Genomic DNA, 25,629 nt, shown 5'->3' with positions numbered 1-25,629 from the left:
TGTTTTTCTAATGCCCAGCTGTCAGGGAACACCCGCCGAAGTGTTCCAAAACAAAGGCACAAAACAGAAGAAAGGCAGGAGAATGGAACTCACTTGGGACCCCTTACAAGCTCACATAGGGTTTTTCTCTCCAATTTACTTTTATCAGTTTATTGATTTCTTGGCTAGTTAAGTATTAATTGCTAACGATGTACTATCGTCTGAGGTTGCCCTGTCCAATATGGTAGCCACCAGCCACAGGTGGTGTAATTAAAATGAAATACAACGTAAAGTGCAGTATCCTTGTTGCACTTAGCCACATTTCAAGTGCTCCATATTAACCACATGGGGCTAGTAGCTTCCATATTGGAAAGCAAAAATAGAAAACATTCCCATCTTTGAAGAAAGTTACTGGACTGCATTGGCCAAGGCACATCCCCTTTCTAATAGGAGAAAGGGGAGCAGATCTGGCTAAGAATAATGGTGTTGTAGGCTCAGTCTGTATTGATTACTTTCCATACTACTTCCTGTACACTCTTTTTTTTGGCTGCCAATGTTCCATTTTATAAATTTTTGGAAAGGGAAGTTGTGGTCTTTAAAACCATCCATGAAAATGATCCCACTTTAGAGGAAATAAGACGACAAGAAACGAAGATGGTGGCGTGGCAATCCACACATTCCAGATCTTTTTTATTGGTAATCATTAAATAACACAGGGGAAAATGAACCTCAGCCAGGACTTCCCACACTTGTGTGGAGGCTGAGAACCCTGGCAGGGAGAGATGGAAAGCCAGGCCCTCTGCTTATCCTGGCTCTCAGACCACTGAACTCATGTCTGGGTTTTAATGTAAGGGTGATTAGAAGCACACTCTCTGATAGAAGGTTTTTTTAAAAGTTCTATGCCACCAGCCAGGGAGTGTTTATCCCTGAAAATGATTGTGTAATTGTAAATTTAAAAGGAAAGATAGGAATGATAATTTTTATTTAGTGAACAAAGATCATTAGGAACCATGTGTGTTACCTCTAAGAGTAATCTGTATTTTTATTTTTATGATTGTAATGAGGCTGCCAGGAAAAAAAGTGTCAGTTCTTTAATTACATGTATAATTGGTTTTATTTGTTTCATATGATAGTTTCTCCTTCTCCATTTGAATGTATAGCTCTGACTTGTTCACTGCTGTATCCCTAGCACCTAGAACAGTGCCTGGCTAACAACAGGCACGTAAAAAGTATTTGCTGAAAAATAAATGATGACCACACCCCCCCTTTTTTTAAAGGAATGACCTAGAATTGTTTACTCCCTCTCCATAAAATAAATCTTCCTCGACTGCCTTTACTAATCAGGATTCCCTCCCAACCAATTAGACGTGGACTCAATCTCTACCTCCCACTCCACATTCCAAAGTTCCCATTCCTTTCCATTCCAGAAGGACAATTCGCTGACGTGAGTCAGTGAGAAGACCTACACTCCTCCTCAGGACCTAATAACCTCCTATCTCTGCTTCCCCCACCTTTGGACTTTTAAAAACTGCAAAAATAGAAATCTGTCAAGCTATCATGAAATATCAGCTGTCAGGAAGCAGGAACAGAGTCTCCCATAGGCATACAATCACTGTAAACAATGAAAACAAAAAAAGCCAACTAAGTTTTATCTCCAATGAGATAGAATCAGGCCAGTGTTTTGCTTGTTCTGATTTAAAAAAAAACTGTCTTATTTTTAATACTCTGTATTGATAGAGCCAAATAATGTATTTCTTATTTCTTTGTTTAAAAGGGCACTAGCAGTATATTTGAGATGTGTCTTCATTAATAAAAAAATCTTATGTTTATAAAAAATGCATATGCATTTACTGTGATATTCCTTATGGTCAAAATCTTTATATCATCCTCCTAATCTGGCTAATGTGATAACATTAAAATGAAACAGAGATGCTTTGCCATTCCCCAAACATAACCAGTTGTTCGAAGTGTTTATAATCACTGGTTATGGGAATTTACCAAGACAGAAATAAATTTGGATTTTCTGTGGCTGGAGTCAAACGGACAATATCAATATTAGCTAAATAATGTTGGGGTTGATGCAGTCTGAGTTTTAGGTATACCCTTTATTGAATATCAACAGGAGTTCAAAAATCTCATTAAGAATAGAGGCTGTTTCTAGCACATGAAGCAGGATTAATATCGTCAGTATACCGACACGGACATCTTTTTACAGTAGATAACCACAGTCGAACGGATTCACAAAACCACCACCCTCCCGGGTAACATGGGGGCTAAATATGATGTGTGTTCGCTTAATTGGCTTGGTACATATTAAGTACTCAGTACAAGTTAGCTATCGTCGCCTGCTTTGGAGAAGTTACCTTATTTCACACCTTCTATAGCCCTCAAACTCACACAGGGACTTCCTGAGGTTGCTCCTTCCCACTCTCAATTACCAGACTAAGCCACATGTCAAATGGAGGCTCAGCAGGGGCACGTGGGACCAAGAGGCATCAGGGGTCATCTTTACGATGTAGAATTTTTTCAAAACTTCAGGCCCTCTTAAAACTTCCATGTTTACCACAATCATATTTTATTTTTCTTTAATAAGAAATTCTTTCTGAAATGTACTGCAGGTGAACAAATAACAAAACTGACGAACATTGAAGTGTTTTACGGTTCTCTGAACACAAAGAATAAGGTGTGATCAAATTTGTGCACATTAGGTTAGTGTTTTCCTGTCCCTAGCTCTTCTTACACGTTTAGAACCATTTCTTTTAATCACTTGTTTTGTCTTCTGGCTATGTTTTATCATTATCCGCAAATTCAATAAATGGAGCATTCATATTTCATAGTTGAGACTCAGTGAATCAGGACAACAGTATTAGAAAAGAAAAAAAACAACAAAATGTTAAGCCTCGTATATTTTTGTTTATATCACTAAGCATCATTTCCAATTCAGAATTTTTTTTAAGTATCCCTTTAAAATACACATTTTAAACTACCCAATTACATAAAGCTTGCCGGTTGGCCACTCAGGTTTGGGAGAGGGACGGTACAGGTTGGAGGGGATTTACAAAATTAAAATGTATCTTTTTAAAACCCAAAGAAACATATACATGCAATCTAATTCACATAGCCTATTTGCCTTTACAGTCTGCTGATAAACACGGATTTTTAAACATTGTATATAAAATTAAATAACATGGAAAAAATAAATATGCTTTATTATATAAACACATAGAAATCTGTACTGCTCAAAATATTCAGATAATACTAGGCTTGGCGGCTCAAAACTGTCTTCAGGAAGTATGGTAGTGATATTTACAGTCTTTTATTTTTGCTAGAGATAGATGCAGTGAGGTGATAAAATACTGTTGTAAGACATTTTCTCTTCCTACCTAAGGAAGCTGCAAACTTTAATATGAAAATGAGGTAGACACAAATTCATAAGTTGGCCAGGCAGAAACAAAACCACAGTTCCTTCGTGAGCTCATAAATTCTCATTATTCAGGTCGACAAGCGTTATTCCAAAGCACCTAAAGCAAGGCTCAGAGAACACTTTCAGGTTTGTCGTGAAAAACCCCAACAAGCAGGTTCTCCTAAGGAGAACCACGGTCTCCAAGATGATCAGCAAGCAGATACACAGTGCACCGCGGAAAGGAATGTTAGAGGACCTGCTTGGAGAGGTGACACCACCTGCAACCTCTGTTACTTTCCTTATCTCGATGGATCTGCTTCCTGTCCAATGCTGCGGATTTTTAACCTACTCCCCGCTGCGGTTTGATAGCACAGAGCGCTCTTTCCAATGTATTCTCTAGTGATGGGACGCGTGCACCCCCTCCTCAGCCTGCTCCCAGGACTGACTGCAGGAGCCAACGGAAACGCGTATCAGTGTAAGAACCTTATTTTGAAATCAGCACGTTACCAAGTAAGAGTGCAAGGACACATTCAAAAGAGGACAGAAAAGACTGGAGTTTTAGAGGATGTTTTTCATAATCATGATTCTAAATCTGGAATGACACAAGCCAGAACAAAGGGTCTAAAAGGGGTCCTTGAACCTGCCGTTCACCAAAGCTTCATTTTAGAGACTCTGGCAGCCATGCTAACAATGATGTGGCGTTTCTTTCCTAAATCCTGCTCCTTAGTGACAATTGTGGAATGAGGCCATCTCCATTTTGACCTTGGCAAAGTCCTACTCACACAGCAGCAGGTGCTTCTGGACACTCTCCCTAGTGTGTGAAAATCTGGGGAGAGAAAGCAATCCTACTGAAGGGTGAATTGCTACCCTTGGTCTCTAATAAATCGAGTTGGCTTTCAAGAGAAAGCAAGGTGTTAGCACCTCCAATACACTTTTTGTCGTTAATTTCACTGTCAGTTACAATGATGAAGCACCACTGAAGTGGCTTTATGGCTATTAACACGATTCACTGAGGTATGCTTACATTTAGAATTGCTCAGAAATTGTACCAAAGCATCCACAAAAATCAACATAAAAGTAAAATCAAAGTCCTACAGTAAGAATCTGAAAGACTGCCCTCACACACATATATTTAAGTAATATATTACAAATGTAGCTATTTAAATAAAATGCTTTTGATTTCCTTTTTTAAAAATCACCATTAGAAGCCTTGCACGGGTGGCCTTGCTCCTAGACTGCAGAGGCATTTAAATATATACTCGAATAATGATCACTTTACAAAGGAAGCATTATAATCATATTGTCAGCAAAAATAGTTTTCAAATCCATGTATCCTCTTCTGTGTATAACAGAGCATTAGCATCTCTTTCTCTCTCTCTTTTCTGTGTGCGTGTTTCAGAAAACTGTGTGCAGGCCTAAGAAGAACAGCTGCAATAAGAATCTTAACGTTTTCAGCTAAATTAGCAGGTCATATTTTATGATTTAAGCATGTAAGCTCTTAAAACATCTGTGGGAGAGGGTGGTGATCCTGCGTAAAAAAAAATGAGTGGTATTTAAGAAAGCATTCAAGGAAGAGAATGCTATGGAAACCAATTGAATATACATTATACATTGCATATAATGTACATACATAGACATAAATGTATACGATATGTAATGTATTATGATCACACACACACACACACACACCCTCTGAAGGTTAGGGGATATTTTTTGCTCAAAATTAACGAAAAGCAACTTTTTAGAGGGCTAGTCGTTTCTGAGACACAACTCTGATGTGGTGTTGCTGTTGGCCGAGTGAACAAGGTAAAAATACAGTGGGCTCAAGAGGGACAATTTCATGAAAAATAATCTGTCATAGGTGACTGAGGGAAGTGGGGATGCCGGAGGATGTTCCTGACATTCCATAGTCACTTGTGATCTTTTTCAAAATGTTCACTTTGGGAGGGTGGCCAGGACTGCGGACAAAATGCTTCGGGTGAATACACATCTGACTCTGAGGCATTTCTTAAGCTCTTGAATGAAAGCCTGACGCCCCAGCTAACTAGTACCAGTAGAGAGGATACTCTACATTCTCTAGCTTTCTACTTAACGCTGAGTACAGCAGTTATAGAGCTAGGCTCTACCTGCAGACACAGTCTCAGACCCTGAAACCCTTGGCTCCTAGAAGCATCAACAGGTATTAGTCATTTAACTTCAGTTCATCTGCTCTTTATCTGGTTTCAGGAATGGTTAGGACTTTCCCTCCGAACCCTATGGAATAAAAAAGGCTTGCGGATATAACTTCATATCCTACTAAATTCAGATTCCGTGCAATTAATGTACTTACAGAGACATTTACTCTATTTACATGAACCAGCCCTAACAGCTGCACAGATTATAACACAACTTAGCCAAAGCACTGTTTTGACATAGCCGACCTTCTGTTTGCCAAGAGCTGCCCCAGAAGTTTGCATAGTATTTACAGTGGCAAACCTGTCTCGCGATGTCAGCTAAGCAGATAGCAAGGGAAGCCTAGAAGTGAAGCAAAAAATCATCTCGCGATGGGCTTTGTGTCTTGGGGAAAGAGAGAGAACATTTCGGATACCTTCAAAGGCTCCAAGTCATTGAGTCCAGTGTTGTTGGTCTTTCGCATTTTCACAATGATTTCAGTCTATTTTGTGGGCACAGCCTTGGTGGTCATTATGTTGACTTTGTACCCGAGTCACATAGAGGCAAATTATAGTCATGGAAGAAAAAATTGCTTTGGCCTCAATATGCAGGTATCTTCCCCCAAAAGTCAAGACTTCCATAGTTTAGGAAAGGAAAGAATGTCTGCTATTGAGTTGTCTGCTGAAATCACTTAGGAGCTTAATAACTACATGAACTTATTTCATTTCTTTAAAATATCTATATAGACAGTTTTGCTTTTCTAAAAACAAAACAAAACAAAAACGGAAGCTACTTCTTGACATTGGCCCCAGGCCTATATGAGGTACACGTATTTCTGTAAAGTCACTTTGGCAAAATCACAAAACATTAATTCTGTTGTGTGTCAGTGTGAAGAAAATCATAGACCACAGCCCAGTTTCAGGGATGCCCTTGTGAGTATGACAACTGTCTGTCGCAGAGGAGTGCCCCAGAATACCTGGGAATTGGGTCTGTTAGTTAAGACAGTTTGGTTAACAAACATTAATAGTTAGGGCCGTACCGAACTCCAAGGGCCAGTATTCCATGCAGCGTCTGCAGGACAAGCGTGTGTATTACACTGCTCACGATCTGGAGGCTTATCGAGGATTTCACAGCTCAAGTCTGGAAACCGTTCACCGCTGGGCCGCTGACAGACCACCAGTCTTGTCCGCAAGCCTCCACCACATAGCTTAGTGCACTGGAAGAGGAGAAAGCAAAGTTACAGTCACTCTGAGAAGCCAATGACAAATTATAGCTTCTTTCCCAAAACAGCAATTTCTTCACCAAATTCTATCATGGCATTGGGCAAGGGAAGTCTGTAGGTGGACCCAAGCTGAAATACCAACATATTTATATCCAACAGACTAGAACTGTCTACCTTGATGTTAGACACAGTTCACTAAGTGTGTCCTCTTCACCTGTACTAAGTGCTTTTACAGGCATCCTCTCATCAAGAGGAGACTCTAATTATGTGCCCCATTTTACAAATGGGACAAGTGAGCTTAAGAGAAGTTAACTAACTTGATCGAGGTCAATGTAATTGCAAGTGACTAGGATAAGGTTGCAGCCATTTCTTTGATGGATATGAAACCCAAAATCAAACAAACAAATAAAATTCCCTACACCACCCAGTACCAAATAAAGGATATAATGACTCAGTGGAGTTTATTTCCTGGCAACTTCTAAGAAGCTGTCACCAACTTTTGGCTCTTCTGTGACTCCAATCTCCATAGAACTTTCTGACGTTACGATATTTTATGCTCTCTCTGAATCCCAGGAGAACGATGACTTCCCCCGGGGATGAATAAACAACGTGGTGGGAATGTTGGATAAAGTTCTGACTCTGGCTAGACCCAAACTTCTGAGGCAGGAACAAGTTGTATTTCTTGGACAGTGCTGCTGTGCTCACTTCCAGGAACACTGACATTTGGCTCTCCTGCTGTGTCAAGGCCAGATCTCCCACAGAATTTGGAATGATCTGGTCTGTGCTGACAGCAAGCATCCCAGTGAATGCGTGTACTCTCCTGGCTCCGGTCCAATTACAGAAGCTTAATCACGGGCCCCACAGGACAGAACTCCGTGAGGAGTTTTGGGAAACCCATAATACATGAGTCTTGAAGCCTGACTCCCCCTTCCTGCCTTTCATCAAAGCCCTCCAGAATGACGTACTACCAACCAAAGTCAACAGAACACTCTGTTATGACTGCCTGTGACGACTAGGTTATGTGAAGTGTGACACGGGATTTCGGTTAGCCAGGAGTGGGGACTAACGTGCCCCTCCACCTCATTTGTCTTTTCCCCCTCTTGGCACTGGGGTCTCCAAGATGTGAATCCTCATGTTTTATTTTATAAATTTTACAGTCAAGACGGACCAATGCAACATGCTCTAAATATGTGCTCTCCCTGTGGACTCAAGAGTAGAGAGATACATTCTTGATTAATCACACACAAAACAATGAGCATCTAAGCCCTACCCAGAAGAGCGGCTGAAAACCCTATTTGATACTACTACTACTACTACTACTACTACTACTACTACTACTACTACTACTGATAAACATTAGGAGCAGCAATGATAATGATTATCATTATTATAATAGCAGTTAACTCTGACTGAAGACCACATGCTAGGTATTTGACATGCACTATCTCATATAATAGTCATGAATTGGTGCCATTATTATTCCCATTTATAGACGATGCCATAGACATGGCGAAAGTTATACAATTTGCCAAGGCCGCAAAGCTGATGAGAGTCAGGGCTGGCAAGGGAATCCAGTTTTGTCGACTCCAAACACTCTACTGCCCCTCATTGGTCATAGGATGCCACTCTTAAAAGGTAACAGCTGAAGAACTTTATTAGTTGGTATTATACAGCGAATTATTCTCTCCCATCATTAAAATGCATCACCTCTGATGGGAATAACAGCACCTATTCGTTCTGGTTTCATCAAGGATTTGAAATACCAGGATTTGGTTTCATTGAGGATTTTACATATGCCATGGGAACAAGAGTCATCACAAACACCCCAAAACTATGAAAAATATGGAAAGGCTTTCATGGACCAATTTAACACATATTTCTGATTACCTTAAAAGTGTCCATATTTTAATCAGCAGAGGTCAACCCACAATTTAACCTAGCTTTTATCCGCATGCTTTGCTAATTTTCCCCTCCTATGTATTTAAAAACTGTCTCTAATTGGTAAGAAATGCACTCTTAAAATAGTCCAGAATTAAAACAGGTCTCCTAGTTAACCCCAAATCAAGAAGCTTTCACTAGAACTCATTCTTCATCCTTAAAATAAACTATAAACGACAGCACAGTTTGGTCAGCAAAATCGCTCTGTATTTTTTCCACAGGACAGACAAACGGATGGCTCTCTCTCACCTCTCCCCAGCTGCCATAAGCCCATTGAGGACACGGGCCAGATTCACAGGCTCTTTGCTCATCGGGTTTTATTCTCTCCACGCAGTCATTTGCGGTGTATCCGTTTTCATCCTGACACACAACCACACGCCGCTGGGACCCACCGGCACAGGTACTGGAACACTGAACACATCAGACATCAGTCAACAGGTGAATCCCCACCTCGATCTGCAGCTTAGGGACACAAAGGCAGCCGGTTGGAAGGTCAGAGACAGATGTGACAGAATGCACTCTCAAGTCGTTCAGACAATGGACAGAAAGCCGGCACGAGAAATTCCCTTCTGTGGGGCTGTTTCCTGCACATGCCTCCTGAACCCCCAGACGGCAGAAACAGGGCTTCTCCGTGCACAAATTAGGATTTCAGTAGGTGTTCAAAAGACGCCCCATGAATGATAATGTCTTGTGCCTTCCAAAGCAGTCCCATTTATTGTCTTCCTTTAACCCCTCTGCGTCCCTGAGAAGTACAGAGGTGTTGATGGACACCACAGTCTACTGAGAAACTCTTTTCTTTTAAAAATCCAAGTGCTTGTTTAGATGCAACATTTAACTTCCCTTTCAACACAGGGTCAAATTACATGCCTAATGACACACCAGTTGTTGAAACTGAGCTTCCATATTAACTCATTCAGTTACCCAAAGCATCATGGAATGTCACTTAGACATCATTTCCTTGCAGGGAATGTTCCCTTCTCTCCCTTCACAATAGCCTCAACTTCAGTGGCAGATGGCAGCAAGATGTGTTTTTTAATTTATTTTTTTACCTCCACAAGGACCTTAATTGGATTCCATATTGACAAGCCTCTCTTCAGGGGCACTTTCTGTCTACTGTTCTCTCTCATGGTTGTCACAGAATTATGTTTGCGTTTCAGCTAATTTCCCACACAAGCTTCTCATAGTTCTCTTATTTATCTACATCTTGAGTGTTTTTCTCTTTCCACAATGCCCTTATCTTTTCAAAACCAATGTGTTTGCTAGTATCCTTCACTCTGACCCTTAACTTGTAAAATCAGTTTGCCTATAAAAAAAACCAACTAGTCCTCAAAGCAGTGCAATTCCCATGAATTATTTATTAAGCCTCCAACTGCACTGGCAACAGTTTTTTTTAGTTCTGGGTTCTGATGGCAGATTTGTGCTTTCTATTGAACCCTAGCTCAAACCAGCGTTACTTCAAAATACCTGCAAACAATGCTTCTCGCTGGTCAGCTTCTTCCAAATAAAGCTGTGAATGTATTTTTGGGCTTATTGCCTTGGACCTAAGTTAAATTTCTCTGCCTATACTGGACAAATTATGTGTTACTTTAAAATACACTGGGTTTAATTTTAAAATGTTGAACAGGAAAACAGATTTATGACTTCTCTCTGAGAAAATATTTAGGCAATTTCTGATTTATAAAAATTTCATCTCTATTCTCTGAGGATTCTGATATAATGACTCTACCTTGAACATACGTGTTTTCTGTTTTTAAACAGCTTAGGACATCATAGAAAGCACAAAATCATTATTTTAATTGACTTTGGGGACCAGAATTTATGATGTTAGGAAGGAACTTCCATATTGTAAGTACATCTGTAATATATATTTTGGCTCTTGAATATTTCCCTTGATAATACAGTCTTGTATCATTCTTTTACTATGTCACCAATGAGCATTACTGCCTCAATGAAATGGTAAGCTCCTCAAAGGAGGGTTCAATATCATAACTTGTGTTTCTGTTAGCTCCCATAGCACCAATCACAGGACATGTACACCACTGCCTGTCCAATTAAAGTTATTGGAAACACCACCTCTATAAACCATATGCTACCCTCCCTCCAATATGGCTGACTGGAGCAGGGCCGGTCACCTGATCTAAGGCCAACCAATCCATTGTCTACCCAGTGACCAATCAGATGTTTCCTACTGAAAATCTGACTAAAGAGACAGAGACAGTGCTTAGCTGGGGCCAAGGAACTATACTGCACAGCCTTGAACTATCTGAACCTAGAGCTTGGTTGGGTCTTTATAATCCCATGGACAAGTAAAGTGTTACACATAATTTTTCTCCAGGTTCAATTTGCCCCCCCCCCCTTTTTTTCCCAATCAGTAGGGATTCTTAGTTCTATTCCATGTCACAGAATTTCACTCTCGACTTCTTTTGTTAACAATCTGCCTGTCATTTTTAAAAAAGATTTTATTTATTTATTTATTTGAGAGAGAGAGAGAGAGTGAGGGAGAGAGAGACAGAATCTGAAGCAGACTCTGCACTGAGCACAGAGCCCGATGTGGGGCTCAATCCCACCACAGCAAGATCATGACCTGCGCCAAAATCAAGAGTCAGGCACTTAACCGACTGAGTCACCCAGGCTCCCTGCTGCAATCTTCCTGTCCTTTTAAGATGACATATTTTCCTAGGTAAACATTTCTTTGAATAAAACCTGCACCCATCGTCAACACTGGCCAAAATAAGAAAAAATGGTCTTTGCAAGAGCAAGAGGGGTTGGATATCTGTTTTTGTTACCTGCCTAGCATACTTCCCCTCATATCTGGAAGCACAATTCTCCTTAAAGGAACGATTTCTTCCCCAGTGGGTGTCATCTTGGTGGGACTATCTGTTAAAATACACTGCCCTTCCCTGGCCAGTGAGTGGGCCGGTAGAACAAGCTGGCCTATGAGACCTTCCTGAGAATTTGAAACCTGAGCAGAGTGGGTGAGAGTTAAAAAGGATTTATTAAGACAGAAATTCCCTACAGTAATTATCCTCTAATTTCTGCTCCATCTAGAGAGGGGTTGGCAAGACACAGCATGAAAGCCAAATATGACTCGCTATCTGTTTTATAAATAAAGTTTTATTGGAACTTAGTCATGCCCACTATTTATGTATTGTCTACACCTGCTTTTGTGCTACAACAGCAGAGCTGGTTAGTTGTGACAGAGACTATATGATCCACAACACAGAAAATATTTACCATCTGGTCCTTTGCAAAAAAGATTTGCCAACCCCTGAGCTAGATCCCTGAAGATGCTCTGCCCTTTGTCTCTACTGGGGTCAAATGAAAAGTTTTGTTTGTTTGTTTTATTTTCACTTGAAAGAGTCAGCTGCTTTTCTTTTGTTTACAACCAGAGACTCCTAATTGGTAACAAGGGGGAAAACCTCACATAGGGTTCAGGTTTATGCAGAAATGTACTATGAAATGAGGTTTTTACTCCAGAATCCACTGAAACATGAGATTCTCATCCTCCAGTGTTTATGATTCTTTGCTGCCTTTCCTGCCATGGAAAGCAGGAAGAATCACAGTTTGTGTACAGCACCGACCAAAGATGCCTGTACATTCCACACACTCCTGGGAGCAGGTCAGGCACATCATGCTAGAGCTGAAAAAAAAAATCACATTGCCCATCTTCAGCCTCACTTGACTTAGAAAAAAAAAAAACCCAAACAAAAAACAGGCACAATGAGGCAAAGAATGGTATTGCCCATTGCTGTAAAAAGGTTACTTAATCCTCCCTAATTGGGAACACTGCCCAAGGGCAGAATCATTCAATTTTAAAAGAATGCATCATCTCCAAATGTAGTCCTAAGTAAGAAGAGCTTTACGTTTTTTTTTTTTTTTTAAAGAGTTCTAGTGCTATCATTAGAATATGCATGTGAGTTTTGAAAATTTTCAACAAGAAAAATTGTGGGACACTCAGTGATTACCTCCCTTGATCACCCTTTAACTTCTCTGAACCCAAATCTCTTTTACCCCAGGCAAAGGAAGCCTTAAAGTGGAGAGCAAGCAAGGAGAATGAGAGCTAAGGTCTTGGGCAATGGGCAGATGTTCTGCATACAACCAATACTTGTAGTGGGTGAAAATGCTAGGTGGCTAATCAGTATTCACAGGAAAGGAAATCTCATTTATTGAAACGTAACCACATAACCACGCTGGGAGCAGACAGTTTCCTTCTAATGCTTTTTAGTTCAGAAATAATTAAACACAATTAGTGGTACAAGAAAGAAATAGTAAACAATTAAAACAAAGAGCCCGGAGTGATCACTAGACACTTACTAATTCCCTACACCTAGGCAAGGTCCCTTGCTAGCTTACCCCTCCTTTAGTTCCATTAGACATGTCCAGTATTCCACAATATAACAGTTTGGAGGAAATTATTCAGTAAAAAAACCAAAAAGATTCAAAGCATATTTTCCCTGTGATTTAAATATCTTTAACGGTCTTCTTAATGTGAAGGACAATGATAAAAATAATGAGAAAGTTCTCACTCTCAGGGGCGGGGGAGGGGAGTGTGCAAAGCACTTTATTGGTATCATCACATTTATTTCTTACCACAACCCAGAAGAGCTGGAATTATTGTTTACTTTGTTTTACAGATGAGGAACCTGAGGCCCATGGAGAATAGGGGACCCACTAAAGACCTCAAAATTTGAAAGTGCAAGTCTTTGGCTCAAACAGAGGCATCTTCACTCAAAGTCTATGCTGTAAGCCATTCAGTTATGGTACTTCTCCCCCAAGCACAGAATTAGCTAGACTAGTGTGCCCCCCCCCTCCCCCGGCCAAATCCAGGACAATGAACTACTCCCACACATTACACAGTGACCGTGCCACTTTGAGACTCATATGGAAAATAACAAGAAGGAAAATGACTTTCCTAAGAGCTCCCTTTCAGAAAACTTCCTCTGTCCTTTTAATTTCCTTACAGGTGGGAGCTGCCTGCTGCCCCAGCCTCTGGGATTCACCATCATATATCATGGTCTTCCCAGCACCGCCTAGGAGCCACGTGATCATGTGGCCCAGCTGTCACACACCCCCCTCCACCTAGGTAACCTGCAGACACTATGCGGGACGCCTTTTTAGGGACTGCAATGAACCCATCATTGTGCACCCGAAGCAGATGAACATGAACAATGCCAATCCCTTGTGAGAAAAAAGGCTTCAGAAGTGTTTCTAATCTGTTTATCTCCCAAAGCTGAAAGTGTGAAAGAGAAGAAAGAAAAAGCAGCGAAAGCCTTCAGGGAATACTCACTGCTCCCCAGGGGCCAGTCCTCCACTGGTTTCCAACAAGCACATGGGTGCGGCTGGGGCCGGCACTCCGGGGGCCGTAATCCTCGCTTTGGAAGGGGTGCTGAGCGAGACCACTGTCTGGGGTCCGCTGAGGGCACGGTGACGTGGAACAGTCCTGGTCGGTTTCTGGGATGTAATCTGGGTCACACTCACTCTGATCAATCACGTGGTCACTGTAGTTGACACATACCACTTGCCGGGTCGCCCTGCCTTGCCCACACGTCACGGAGCACTACGTTGAACATCCAGAAAGAGAAAGGATTGGTCACTAGCAGTCACAAATCCAGCCCTGTGCATTTTCTGTGAATGACCCACTGCTCACCCTGCTGCTCAGGCCCAAACCTTGGTGTTCTCCTTGTCTGCTCCCTTGTCTTTCCACCCTCCAGCCATTTCACTGAGAAACCCGTCAGCTCAGGAGTCACTCTACACCCGCAATCCAGCCACTTCCCATCATCTCCATGGTCACCTGCCCTGGCCAGGACTACTGCACTGGCTTTTTCAGCTGGGATCCTGCTTACAATCTGGACACCCTCCACCCCAGCCCAAGTCTGTTAATGTATCACAAACCATGACCCTTACAAATAAAAGATCAGGCCATTCTCTCCAGTGACTTCCCAATTCACTTTGAATAATGTCCAAAGTCCTCATCTTGGCCTGGAAGGCCCTCTGTAAGGCCACTGGCTACCTCCTTGGCCTCTCTCCTGTCATTCTCCACTTACTGCACTCCAGCCAAATTGGGCTTATGGATGTCTCTTGAACATGCCTAGAGCTCCCTACTCAGATCTTTGTACCTGCTGTACCTTTTCCTGTACAACACAGGTCCATTGGACTCACTCCCTCACCTTATTCGGGTCTTGCTCAATGTGCTGTTAGGCCTTCTTTGACCACCTTGTCTAAAAGCACATCCCATCTTTCCCTATGCCCTTATTCTGCTTGACATTTTTCTAGTACTTGTCAGCATTTGTTGCTATATATATCTATTTCTTAATTTGTTCATTGATTGGAACCTCCTTTGGAATGATCTCCATGAAGGCTGGGGCTTTATTATTTGGTGTTCACTGCTTTTTCTATACTAAGCTTTTACAAATATCTGGTACACAGACAGATGTATTTGATGGATGGATGGATGGATGGATGGATGGATGGATGGACAGACTGAAAGCTCAAGGCATGAGAGTGAGATTGTCTACCATTTATTGAGCACCTACTTTGTACTAAGCATTTAACATAAGTAATCCCAGATAATACTTACAACAATCTGGTAAGGTAGGCATTCTTCTTTGGTCTTTTAAGAGAAGAAATTGAGGCTCAAAGACTTTAACCAGACTGCTCAAGGTCATGCTGCCAGTAATGGCAAGATCTGGATTTTTACATGGCTCTCTTTGAATCTACTGCTCAAACTTCATACATACGTTATGATATTTATTGAGATATTAATTATCTATTTTCCTTATGGCCTCTTCTCACCTATCCTAAGCTTTGTATATCCTGGGCTCTGGGATTTTTGCAAGGCAGAAAGCAGGAACTGCCTAAAGACAAAGGTTTTCCTTTTTTTAAAGATTTTATTTATTTATTTATTTATTTGAGAGCGAGAAAGAGAGAGAGAGATGGAGCATGAAGAGGAGCAGAAGGAGAGGGACAAGCAGACTCCATGCTGAATGCAAAGCCCCATGCAGGGCTCCACTCCACGACCCTGAGATCATGACCTGAGTGGAAATCGAGTTAGAAGCTTAACTAGCTGAGCCACCCAAGTGCTCCAAGAAAGGTTTTTCTACTTTTATAAAAGCCCATAAATGATGCCTGGTGTGCACAGGAGGCCAAGCCCACGGTACTGGGTGAGGATTCCCACTTCCCACTCTTGATAGGGAAGCCAAGAGCCACTGGACTTCAAGGACTTCAAGAGACTGAGGTTACAGGAGGCATCCAGACTCCAGGTGAGAGGCCCTCTCCTTACTTCCCTCTTCTCCCTGGCACTTTTGGTACTCCACTAGCCTACCACATTCTCATGTGATTCAATTAACACAAGGTTTTCCACTCAATCCAACAGGATGGGGCAAAGGAAACTACACACTGATTTACACATTTTAACAGCGTCTATTTCTTGCACGTCTGGTTAAGATTCATACCAGCTGTCCATATATGAGGCAAAATAATTTAGATCACAGACTAAGTCCGCTTGTAAAATAATACCCATTGACATCTGGGACCTGTCACTAGTCATTGTCTTATGGTTCCCCCAGTGATTTCCCCATTGCAAACAAGGCACTCGCTTACAGGGCTCCAGTCCAAAGCCTTCCACTGCCCACAAGGGGTCACAGAACATTCTTCCTTTGCCACTGGTCTGGGCAGGGTTCTGCAGGCGCTCTCGTCAGCCACAGAGCCGTCCTCATCCCGGCAGCTGACGTATCTCATCCGAGTACCTTTCCCACAGGTGGCGGAGCACTGGGTGTTGAAGTAAAACAATGCAGGTATGTTATTTTGAAACGATTCATTGGACGATAACCCACTTCCTATAGTCATGTCAGAGAACCTTGGCCTCCCCTTCCACCCTCCCTATGTCTTCCATCTATTTCTTACTGGTGTCCAAGACCCAAATCGCCACTGGGTTCTTGGTGTATTGTGTGTGCTTCTCCTTGGTTCCGGGACAGCAGGGGGAGGGTGACAAGATGGTAATTCACAGTCCTAGACGGGGTAGAGGGGAAAAAAGCCAAAGTTACCTTGAAGTCTATGCACACTTTAATGGGCAAGGCAAATAAAATTTAAGGGCTAAGAATTATAAGACCTCAGATTTCTCTGTGATTCTGGGCAAATCACATGTCATCTATCAGTCCCAATGCTTTCACCTATAAAATGGGGTATCTCATCTGAGTCCCTCTGTGAATGCACTGATATAGCGCAGTGATTTCCTGAACGATGTTTAATACCATAGTTATTTGCCTGTTCATGTGGAAAGAGAAAAAATTATTGTAAAATGGCACATAAGTTGGGTAAGAACAGGGTATCCTTTTAAAATGATCAATTGTGAATTTTTAAAAACTCTGAAGACCAAATTCTGTTCTCACATTTCAATTAATTTCCTAACCAGAAGTTGCTAATCATGAACGGTGTTCCAAGTTTCCCTAAAGAGAACTCCCACGGAGCTGATGGTCAAATCTAGACCTAAGAGTTTCCAGCGCCTGGAATGTATATAACCCTCCTCAACCACTCAGAGGAAATCCCTGCAGTGAATTGAGGTTATCTCTGTGTAGATAACATTTTCAGATTTATAGATGGGAAAACAGAAATGAATACTTGTTCAATTTAGCAAATATTCTTTGATTAAATACCTATCCATTAAATGCCTGAGATGGGCCCTGCACGGTGCGAAGTGTGATGAGCTCAGTGCTGAGCCCAACATCAGGGAGCTTACAAACTGAATGGGGAAATTCCATTACTTGGCTCCAGACCCTGCCTATTCTTCTGCCCACGGTCCAAAGAAACCCACATGAAACTTTTCCCACAGCGAAGAAATTGTGCATATGATTCAATTCCATCTGATATTAAGGAACATTTAGAGAGAAATGTATATTTTGAATCTCTAAGGGAGTTGCTAAATCCTCACCTCATGACAGTTTAGATGTAATAGCTAGCATTTCACATGCGTTTAGCTTGTGGTTTAGAACATTTCAGAAACGTTAAAAAAATGACATGGGTCACAAATGGTGTTTTATCATTGATCAACAACAACATGAACAATAATGCTGTATTCATTTACTTTTTGACACTTTTCATCTGTTAACAACACATGCGGAAATGCGCTCAGAACGGAAGCAGGACATTGGCCAGTTGGGGCCTTAGAGCATGAGCTCTGGGCATAGTCAGGGTTCAAATCCTGTCTTTGGCAATCAGAAAAACTGATTTACAAACCTAAGTCTTCTCTTTCCATAGTCTCTTTCCATAAATGATGCTAAAATCCAGGCCCACGAAGAGGAAGGTGCTGGTAGTGATTGCCCACTGGCTCTCTTGAGAAAAAAGGTGTGCATGGGTGTGTTTGTAGCAATGTATTTATTTATACACACAAACACGTGCATGTATATTTATCTATATATATAGATGTTTGTTTGCTTATCGTAAATTTTACTGATATAGAGGATGGATAGCATACAATTTACATACAACACTATATACAATTCTTTCTTTTAAATTCCGTACAGTCAACTGAGTCTCATAGAATACTTTCACCGATTTTTGTTGAACTCTTGAATCTGTTGCCAAAATATGGGTGTAAGTGCTGAATAAGTGCAGTTCTAACATGAATGAGAGTTGATATTTCATACTGAGGAGTAAGGTGACAGGGACACAGGCAAGATCTATATCAGAACTCCATTCATCTACCAATGACATGAGTGACTCCCACGCCCCAAGCAGACAATGATTTCCAAATACCAGAAGGATATTTCCTTAATTTGATGTGTTATTTACAATGTAACGGCCCTGGACTTGACTCTTTGAAGCATAACCTATGCATAATCCACATTATTATCATTTTCTCTATCACTCTTTTAAGTCTAAAAAAATAATTTAAACCCTGAATTACAGCATTTGTTGATTTCCGTGATTTACGTACTCTCACCACAGCCAATTTCAAGCTACCAATGTGATGTGATGAACACAGACTTGGGAAGAGATGGGTAATAGCTCACCATTATTTAGTATTTCCACCATACAGATACATATGTAAATGTAAATCCCCTCAAGAGCACAGATAATAGTAAAATGGAGTAAAGCAATGAGAAAGTGATACGGCTGGAGTATTTATCAGCTTTGTTTTAAATACCATCTATACAATTTTAGGTTTATATTTTCAATTTTTAATAATGCCTATAATTAGCAACCAGCTTGCAAAATTCCTGAAAATTTACCCATCAGCTCTTGTGAGCTGGTGCAGACAAGCTCCAGCACACTGCTGTCCAAAGATATGACACTATCTGCACTAAATCTAATGTTGAAATCATTAAAAAAAAAAAAACAAAAAAAAACTGAGTTCAGGAAAACAAAACCCAACAATCAACATTTGCTTTCCAATAAAAAAAATCAGAATCAAATCTCCATGCACTTCAAATAACCAGAGAAGAAGGAAACTGGCATATCAAAATATTCGATTCAAGATGTAGCAAATAGGTACGTCTGGACAAGTTAGTTAATCAGCTGGTTGCTCCACCTACATAGTTATATAGGAAAGGACTTCAATTTTGACTCAACCACCAGGCAGTTCTAGTATCTGAGAGCCCAAAGCCAAGAACTGAGCTGGACAAAGGGGACTTACCTGGGTATCAGTTGGTCTAGTTGCCGCATTGCAGTCATTGTCATCTACCACAGACATGTAAGTCCCAATGATGCATTTCACTGCTCTTAGCTGGTATCCTTGCCCACAAGTGACACTGCACTAAGGGAAAGAAATACAACAAAAGGTGCGCACATTTCAGCAAATTTTACAAGAAAAAAAAATTTCCCCCATAGTGGAACAGAGGGCTGGCACCCAGAGAAATTAAGGAAACGGGAGCAATCCTGCTCTGCACAAATTATATTCATCACTTATCACTTGATGCATGGAATTATTTCTATCTCCCACTGGAATTATATTTGTAGGAGTTTAACTCCTTGACTGTGACTAGACACATCCCTATTTCAAAACTTACTACAAAGCTACAGTGATCAAAACAGAATAGAATAGGACTACGTCCAGCAATAAACCCATACGTCTATGGCCCAAGGATTTCCAACAAAGTCTCAGCCATTCAACGGGGGAAAGAATAGTCTCTTTAACGAACGGCCATGGGACAAGTGGCTATCTATATGCAAAAACATGAAGCTGAACTCCTAACTCAGGCTATACATAAAAATTAACCCCAAATAGATCAAAGACCTCAACATAAGAGCTAAAACTATAAAACTCTGAGAAGAAAAGCTTATCTAAAAGCTTCAAGACGTGGGATTTAGCAGTGATTTCTTGGATATGCCACCCTCAGCACAGGCAACAAAAGAAAAAATAGACAAGTTGTATTTTATCACAACTTTGAAACTTCTGCATCGATGGACACCATCAGCGGAGTGGAAAGGCAACCTGCCACGGGATTGGAAAGAATAATTGCAAATCAAATTTCTGATAAATGGCTGAAATCCACAATATAAAGAACAATTATAATTCAACAGCAAAAAGTCAACCTCATTAAAAAATAGGAAAAGAAGCACTATTAAACTGTACACTTAAGGGGTGCCTGGGTGGCTCAGCCAGTTGAGCGGCCGGCTCTTGGCTTCTACTTGGGTCGTGATCTTGGGTTGTGGGATTAAGCCCCATGTGAGATTAAGCCTCTGTGTTCAGCACAGAGTCTGCTGGTCCCTCTCGCTCCCCTATTCCCCCTCTGCCTCATCCCCCCCTCTTTCTCTCTCTGTAAAATGGATAGGTAAAATCTTTAAAAAACAAAAAAACAAGCAACGAACAATCAAACAAAACCTGTACACTTAAAATGGTTAAGATGGGGGCAGCTTGGGTGGCTCAGTTGGTTAAGTGTCCAACTCTTGATTTTGGCTCAGGTCATGCTCTCCGAGTGGTGAGATGGAACCCCACATCAGGCTCTGCGCTCAGCGTGGAGTATGCATGAGATTCTCTCTTTCCCTCCCCTCTGCCCCTCCCCCGGCTCATGCTCTTTCTTTCTCTCAATAAATAAAATCTTAAAAAAAAAAGGTTAAGAAGGTAAATTTGATGTGATATGTTTTTTGACCATAATTACATTTTTTTTAAATGGGCAAAATATGTGAATAGACACTTCTCCAAAGAAGATATACAAATGGCCAAGAAGCACATGAAAAGATTCTCAGTATCATTTGTTATTAGAGAAACGCAAAACCAAAATCAGAATGAGATCCTACTTTACTCCCACTGGGAGAGCCATAATTGAAAAGGGAGAGAATAACAAGTGTTGGCATGGAGACAGAGAAATTGGAACCCTTGTGTATTGTTGGTAGGAATGTAAAATGGTGCAGGTTCTGTGGAAAACTGTTAAAAAGTTAAACACAAGCTTATCATAGGATCCAGCAATACCACTCCTGGGGATATACCCCAAAAGTATTGATATTGGGTATTAAACCAAGCACTCATACATGAACATCCGTCTCACTCCTATTCACAATAGCCAAAGGTACAAACAATCCAAATGCCCAGCGGGTATGGATGGATAAACATATGTGGTACATCAGCACAATGGAATATTATGCAGCCACGGAAAGCAATGAAGTACAGGATATGTGCTCCAACACAGACCCTGGAACACGTATGTGACGTGAACGGTATCAGATGCAAAACATCACATACTGTGTCACTGCATTTACACAAAATACTCAGAAGAAGTAAATCCATGGAAGTAGAGAGCAGATTGTTGGTTGCCAGGGCCTACGGGGTTAGGGGAAACGGGGAGTAATGGCTTCCTGGGTACTTTGGGGTGATGAGAAAGTTCTGGAACTAGCAAGAGGTGGCAGCTACACAACATTATGAACGTACTAAAGGCCACTGAGCTGTTCGCGGTGAACTGCTTAGTTGTGTGACATGTGTTTTACTTGAAGTAAAAAACATAGACTGAGTATGCTCCTAATGTTAGTCTAAAAATACTAGAAGAAAATCAGATGTATCAATACTAGTAATCTGTACAGAGTAAAGGAGTGTGCTTAGTTTTGCTCTTTTTGCTAAATTGCGTTTTGCAAAATTTCTCTTCTGAACATGTATTACTCTTAGTATATATATTATTATAATAATAAATATATATAATTATAATAATAAATATATATATATATACACACACATACATATGAACAGTTTGTCACCCTGAATTCATGTTCAGTATAAGGAAGGACAAATCTCTGGCTAGGATTGGTAGACACGGATAAAAAGTAGGCCCATCAGTTCTAAAAGATGTTACAGACACGTCTTCGCAGTGACCCTGAGCTGGGTTCTCTTTCTCCCTTTCTCTTTCTCTTACTCCCTAAGAGTTATGCAGATCCAGACAGAAAGGAGGCTGGACTTAGAAATGTAAGAGATTCTCCCTGTTTAGTGCGATCAGACATGATCAGCCCTTCTGCCTGGGCGTGGGAGGGTTCAGAAGAGCATCAATTCGATAGAAATTGTAAGGGTGCAGTGATAAAGCTGCTCGCATTTATTGCATGCATCCTGGAAATAAAGACATACACTGGAAGAGTTGCTGTGGCCAGGCAGGGTGGGGGGAGAGTTATTCTTCAAGAGACTGTGGAAGAGACAGCCGACATCTGCTTTGCTTCTCCTGGGAACTTGGAGTGCTGCTTAAATAGTACCCAGGATGCTTTTGCTTCTATATTAGGAAGGATTTAATTCCCAGAGTAGTGGCTTCTCAAATGGGAACCCAAGGGAGACTAGCACTCTCTCCTTCGAGAAGAGTTTAGATTAAGACTGTGGGACTTACAGACTAGGGGACTTGGAAAAGATTCTTTCCAAGTGAGATGATTCTGCAACTTTTGATCAAATTACTTCTGTAGGGAGGGTCTGACTTATATTTATGAGAGGTGAGCTTTGGAACCATGACGTGGGGAGCCCAAACATCCCTCCCAAATCCTGGTCCAGACGCCCCTGCCGAAGGCTCTGGACCCCATTCCGTAATGACCCACAGCAGCACGCTGGATAGAAGAAAACGCCAGCCGGACACGAGATCTGCTGTGAGTTTGTTCACACGCTCGGGTGCTCAAGCTCCTCTTTGAACCCAAGGGCGAGGCCCGTCCTGTGTGTCTGCAAAGGGAACAATCAGCTCCAGGAGGGCAAGCAGCAAGCCTCGGGGCAAAGTGGCTGCAGTGTTTCTTGTGCCCCATCCAGCGCCGGGGAGGTACAGTGCAAGTCACAAGACCCAGCAGTTAAATCCCCACCACTGGAATGCCCCTCTGCAAGCCCTCTCCAGATAAGAAGGAAAGAATGTAGTTAAGAACTTTATCGTTCAAAATACCTGTCCCCAGGGACCCGCCTGCCAGGACGCACATTCTGGCTGCTGACAAGTCTGCATGGAGGCTGGCTTGGTCTCAGGGTCACAGATTCTATCGTTTAATCGATCTTCACCGAACTGACACCAGACCTGGCGGTGTTTATGCCCTTTTCCGCAGGTGACCAGGCACTGTAATAAAGAGCACAGCCAATCAGGGGTGTTTCTGAACAAGGTGCTGTGGTTCCCAGGGATTATTCACGGATGAGCAGGAATAGATGTGCTCTCTTCCCACAGCCATTCCTCTCCTCATAGCAAATACTCGTTGTGTATTTATAAAGGCTCTGGCACAGTGTCAAGCCCAGAATGAACTCAGCACAGCACTATGCCATGAGATACAGATCTCCCCTGATTTATGATGGGGTTATATCCAGGTAAACCCATTGTAAGTTGAAAATATCCTAAGTCGTTCACCAACCGAACATCATAGCAGAGGCCAGTCCACCTTAATCGTGCACAGAACACTCACATTAGCCAATGGTTGGGCAAAATCGTCCAACACAAAGCCTAGTTTATAATAAAGCATTGACTGTCTCATGTTATTTGTTGAATTCTGTACTAAAAGTGAAAATCAAAATGGTCATGTAGGTACAGAACAGTTGTAAGCGTATCGGTTGTTGACCCCCACGTGACTTCAGTCACATGGGTGACTGGGATCTGCTGCCACCCAGCATCACAAGAGAGTATGTACCACCTATAGCCAGCCTGGGAAAAGATCCAAATTCAAAATTCAAAGTACGATATCCACTAAGCGTGTATTGCTTTCACATCATTGTAAAGTAAAAAAATTGTTAAGTTGAACCATTGTAAGCCGGGGCCAGTCTGTATTATAAAACATTATCTATGATTTTCTAGCATAGAGTTAAGCGTGGGGAATTTATGAGTCAGACCAATGTGGGTTTTAATCCCAATACAACCAGCTACAGATACTAAGTCAAGTGACGGTTCTGTACCCCTGTTTTCTCATCTATGGAAAGGATAACAATACTGCATACTGCAAAGAATTGTGAAAACTGAATGAAAAAAAAATCCAAGTAATGTGCTGAGCACATGTTCATCTAAAAAATGTTAAATATCAGCATCGTTATTATCCACGCTCATTGCAGAAAATTTGAAACATACAGAAACAGGTAAAAGAGAAAACTATAGTAATAAAAAATCTCACTACCCGGGGATCCTCATTATTAATATTTTGCTATTTTCCAGTTTTTTAGGCTAAGGAATGTTGGGTCATCCCGATATATAGTTTGATGTCCCCCACCTCCATTTTAGCAACTTGTCTTGCAAAGGTTTGTTACTTGATTTGAAACGATACTTTAGCTATTCTTAGCTATCGAGGTAAAACTCTAGCCCTTCCTTCATCTTTTTTTAAAATCCAAACGCTAGCGCTGAGGCTAAGGCAGCTTGTTAACAGAACAAAACCAGTAGGTTTGCTGTTCACTTGTGCAGGAATCAGACACTGTTAATCACAGGTACCTGCCTGTCTGCCATTTCAGGGCCATTAATAATACCCTTTTAAGATTCATATTTTATTTGTTGTTGAAAGTCAACAGTTAACACTGTGCTTACATGGTTGAGATAAGGAAATGGGCATGGAAGTTGTGGCAGAGAAACAAACATCTCTTTTCACGCATTCCTGACTTGGCCCATAAGTTAGGGAACTTCTGTGCCCCTTCCGCTTGCCCCTGTGAAGGCAGGCTGAGGCGGTGACCTGTGTGCTGAAAATCTCACTGGGCTGGGCGAATAGTGACAGCTAACAGTGCACCATCAAAGCAAGAAAGAGGCTTTACTTTCTTTCTCTTGCCGCCCTGGGCCACCTGTGCTAAGCAATGAGGGTTTGCCTTAGGCTTCATCAGGTAAGGAAGGAGATCAGCAAAAGTCTGGAACACCCAACTAGTCCTTTCTCTTCTAAGGTTTCCACTAGCAAATGGATAGGTAAGTCAGACACGTCACTTATGGGGGTTTAATTCTCTTATTTCACAGTTTTTTTTCTTTAGCTTCAGTTCTAAGCTAGCACAGCTTAGTAATTAATAAAGCTCTTCTTTTCCTTTACAATGACTTAGTTGGGGCTCAAAGATGAGGAAACGGGAGAGACAGGAACTTCAAAAATCACCAACAGAAGCTATCAGAGTGGGCGATCCAGCCAAACCCACTGTGCTTCTGGGGTCACCAGTGGACTACTCACACCCCACACAGCAGTCCTGGGGCAGATTGAGGACCTTGGTTGCTTCATCCAGAGGAGGGGTGATAAAAATGCAGCAGGTGTAGACTTGAAGAGAGCTGGAGAGACTCAGAATTAAGGTATCAGAGATGACCTAGGGGAAATAAGAGCCCTCTTATCTCACCTCTGACCAGTCTGCTGTTTTCCACTGTGGACAAGGGAACTCATTGCATCTCTGAACGGTGACTTTCTCTTGATGTGTGCATTTGCTGTCATCCAGGACATCGTTGCGGGTGTTGACACAAATAGCCCTTCTCCTCTGGCTTCCACCATCACAGCTTTTCGAACACTGAAAGGAAAATACGCTAAATAAAACTGTTGTAAGTTTCTTCTCCGGCATGGTCAAGATCCTGGCTAC

The 25,629-nt window shown here is 41.6% G+C and overlaps 1 protein-coding gene across 5 annotated transcripts in view; it reads right to left on the bottom strand.

Annotated features, from left to right (window-relative positions):
* The window catches only part of ADAMTS9 (ADAM metallopeptidase with thrombospondin type 1 motif 9), a 156,714-nt gene that overhangs the window by 63,264 nt on the left and 67,821 nt on the right, over nucleotides 1–25,629 (bottom strand). For all 5 annotated transcript variants that reach the window (XM_045807539.2, XM_087866877.1, XM_087866876.1 and 2 more), the window contains 8 exons: nucleotides 25,396–25,560; nucleotides 23,018–23,182; nucleotides 19,324–19,443; nucleotides 16,596–16,700; nucleotides 16,293–16,460; nucleotides 13,981–14,250; nucleotides 8,943–9,104; nucleotides 6,573–6,749 (listed from right to left, as the gene is read on the bottom strand). In XM_045807539.2, the coding sequence (XP_045663495.2) occupies nucleotides 6,573–6,749; nucleotides 8,943–9,104; nucleotides 13,981–14,250; nucleotides 16,293–16,460; nucleotides 16,596–16,700; nucleotides 19,324–19,443; nucleotides 23,018–23,182; nucleotides 25,396–25,560 (1,332 nt within the window). The remainder of the gene's footprint in view (nucleotides 1–6,572; nucleotides 6,750–8,942; nucleotides 9,105–13,980; nucleotides 14,251–16,292; nucleotides 16,461–16,595; nucleotides 16,701–19,323; nucleotides 19,444–23,017; nucleotides 23,183–25,395; nucleotides 25,561–25,629) is intronic.

Source organism: Ursus americanus, chromosome 14, assembly GCF_024610735.1.
Source record: "Ursus americanus isolate L20-20 chromosome 14, mUrsAme1.1.p, whole genome shotgun sequence".
Lineage (NCBI taxonomy): Eukaryota > Metazoa > Chordata > Mammalia > Carnivora > Ursidae > Ursus > Ursus americanus.
Note: the sequence above shows the minus strand (reverse complement) of the source record. Positions and strands in the feature narration are given on the sequence as shown.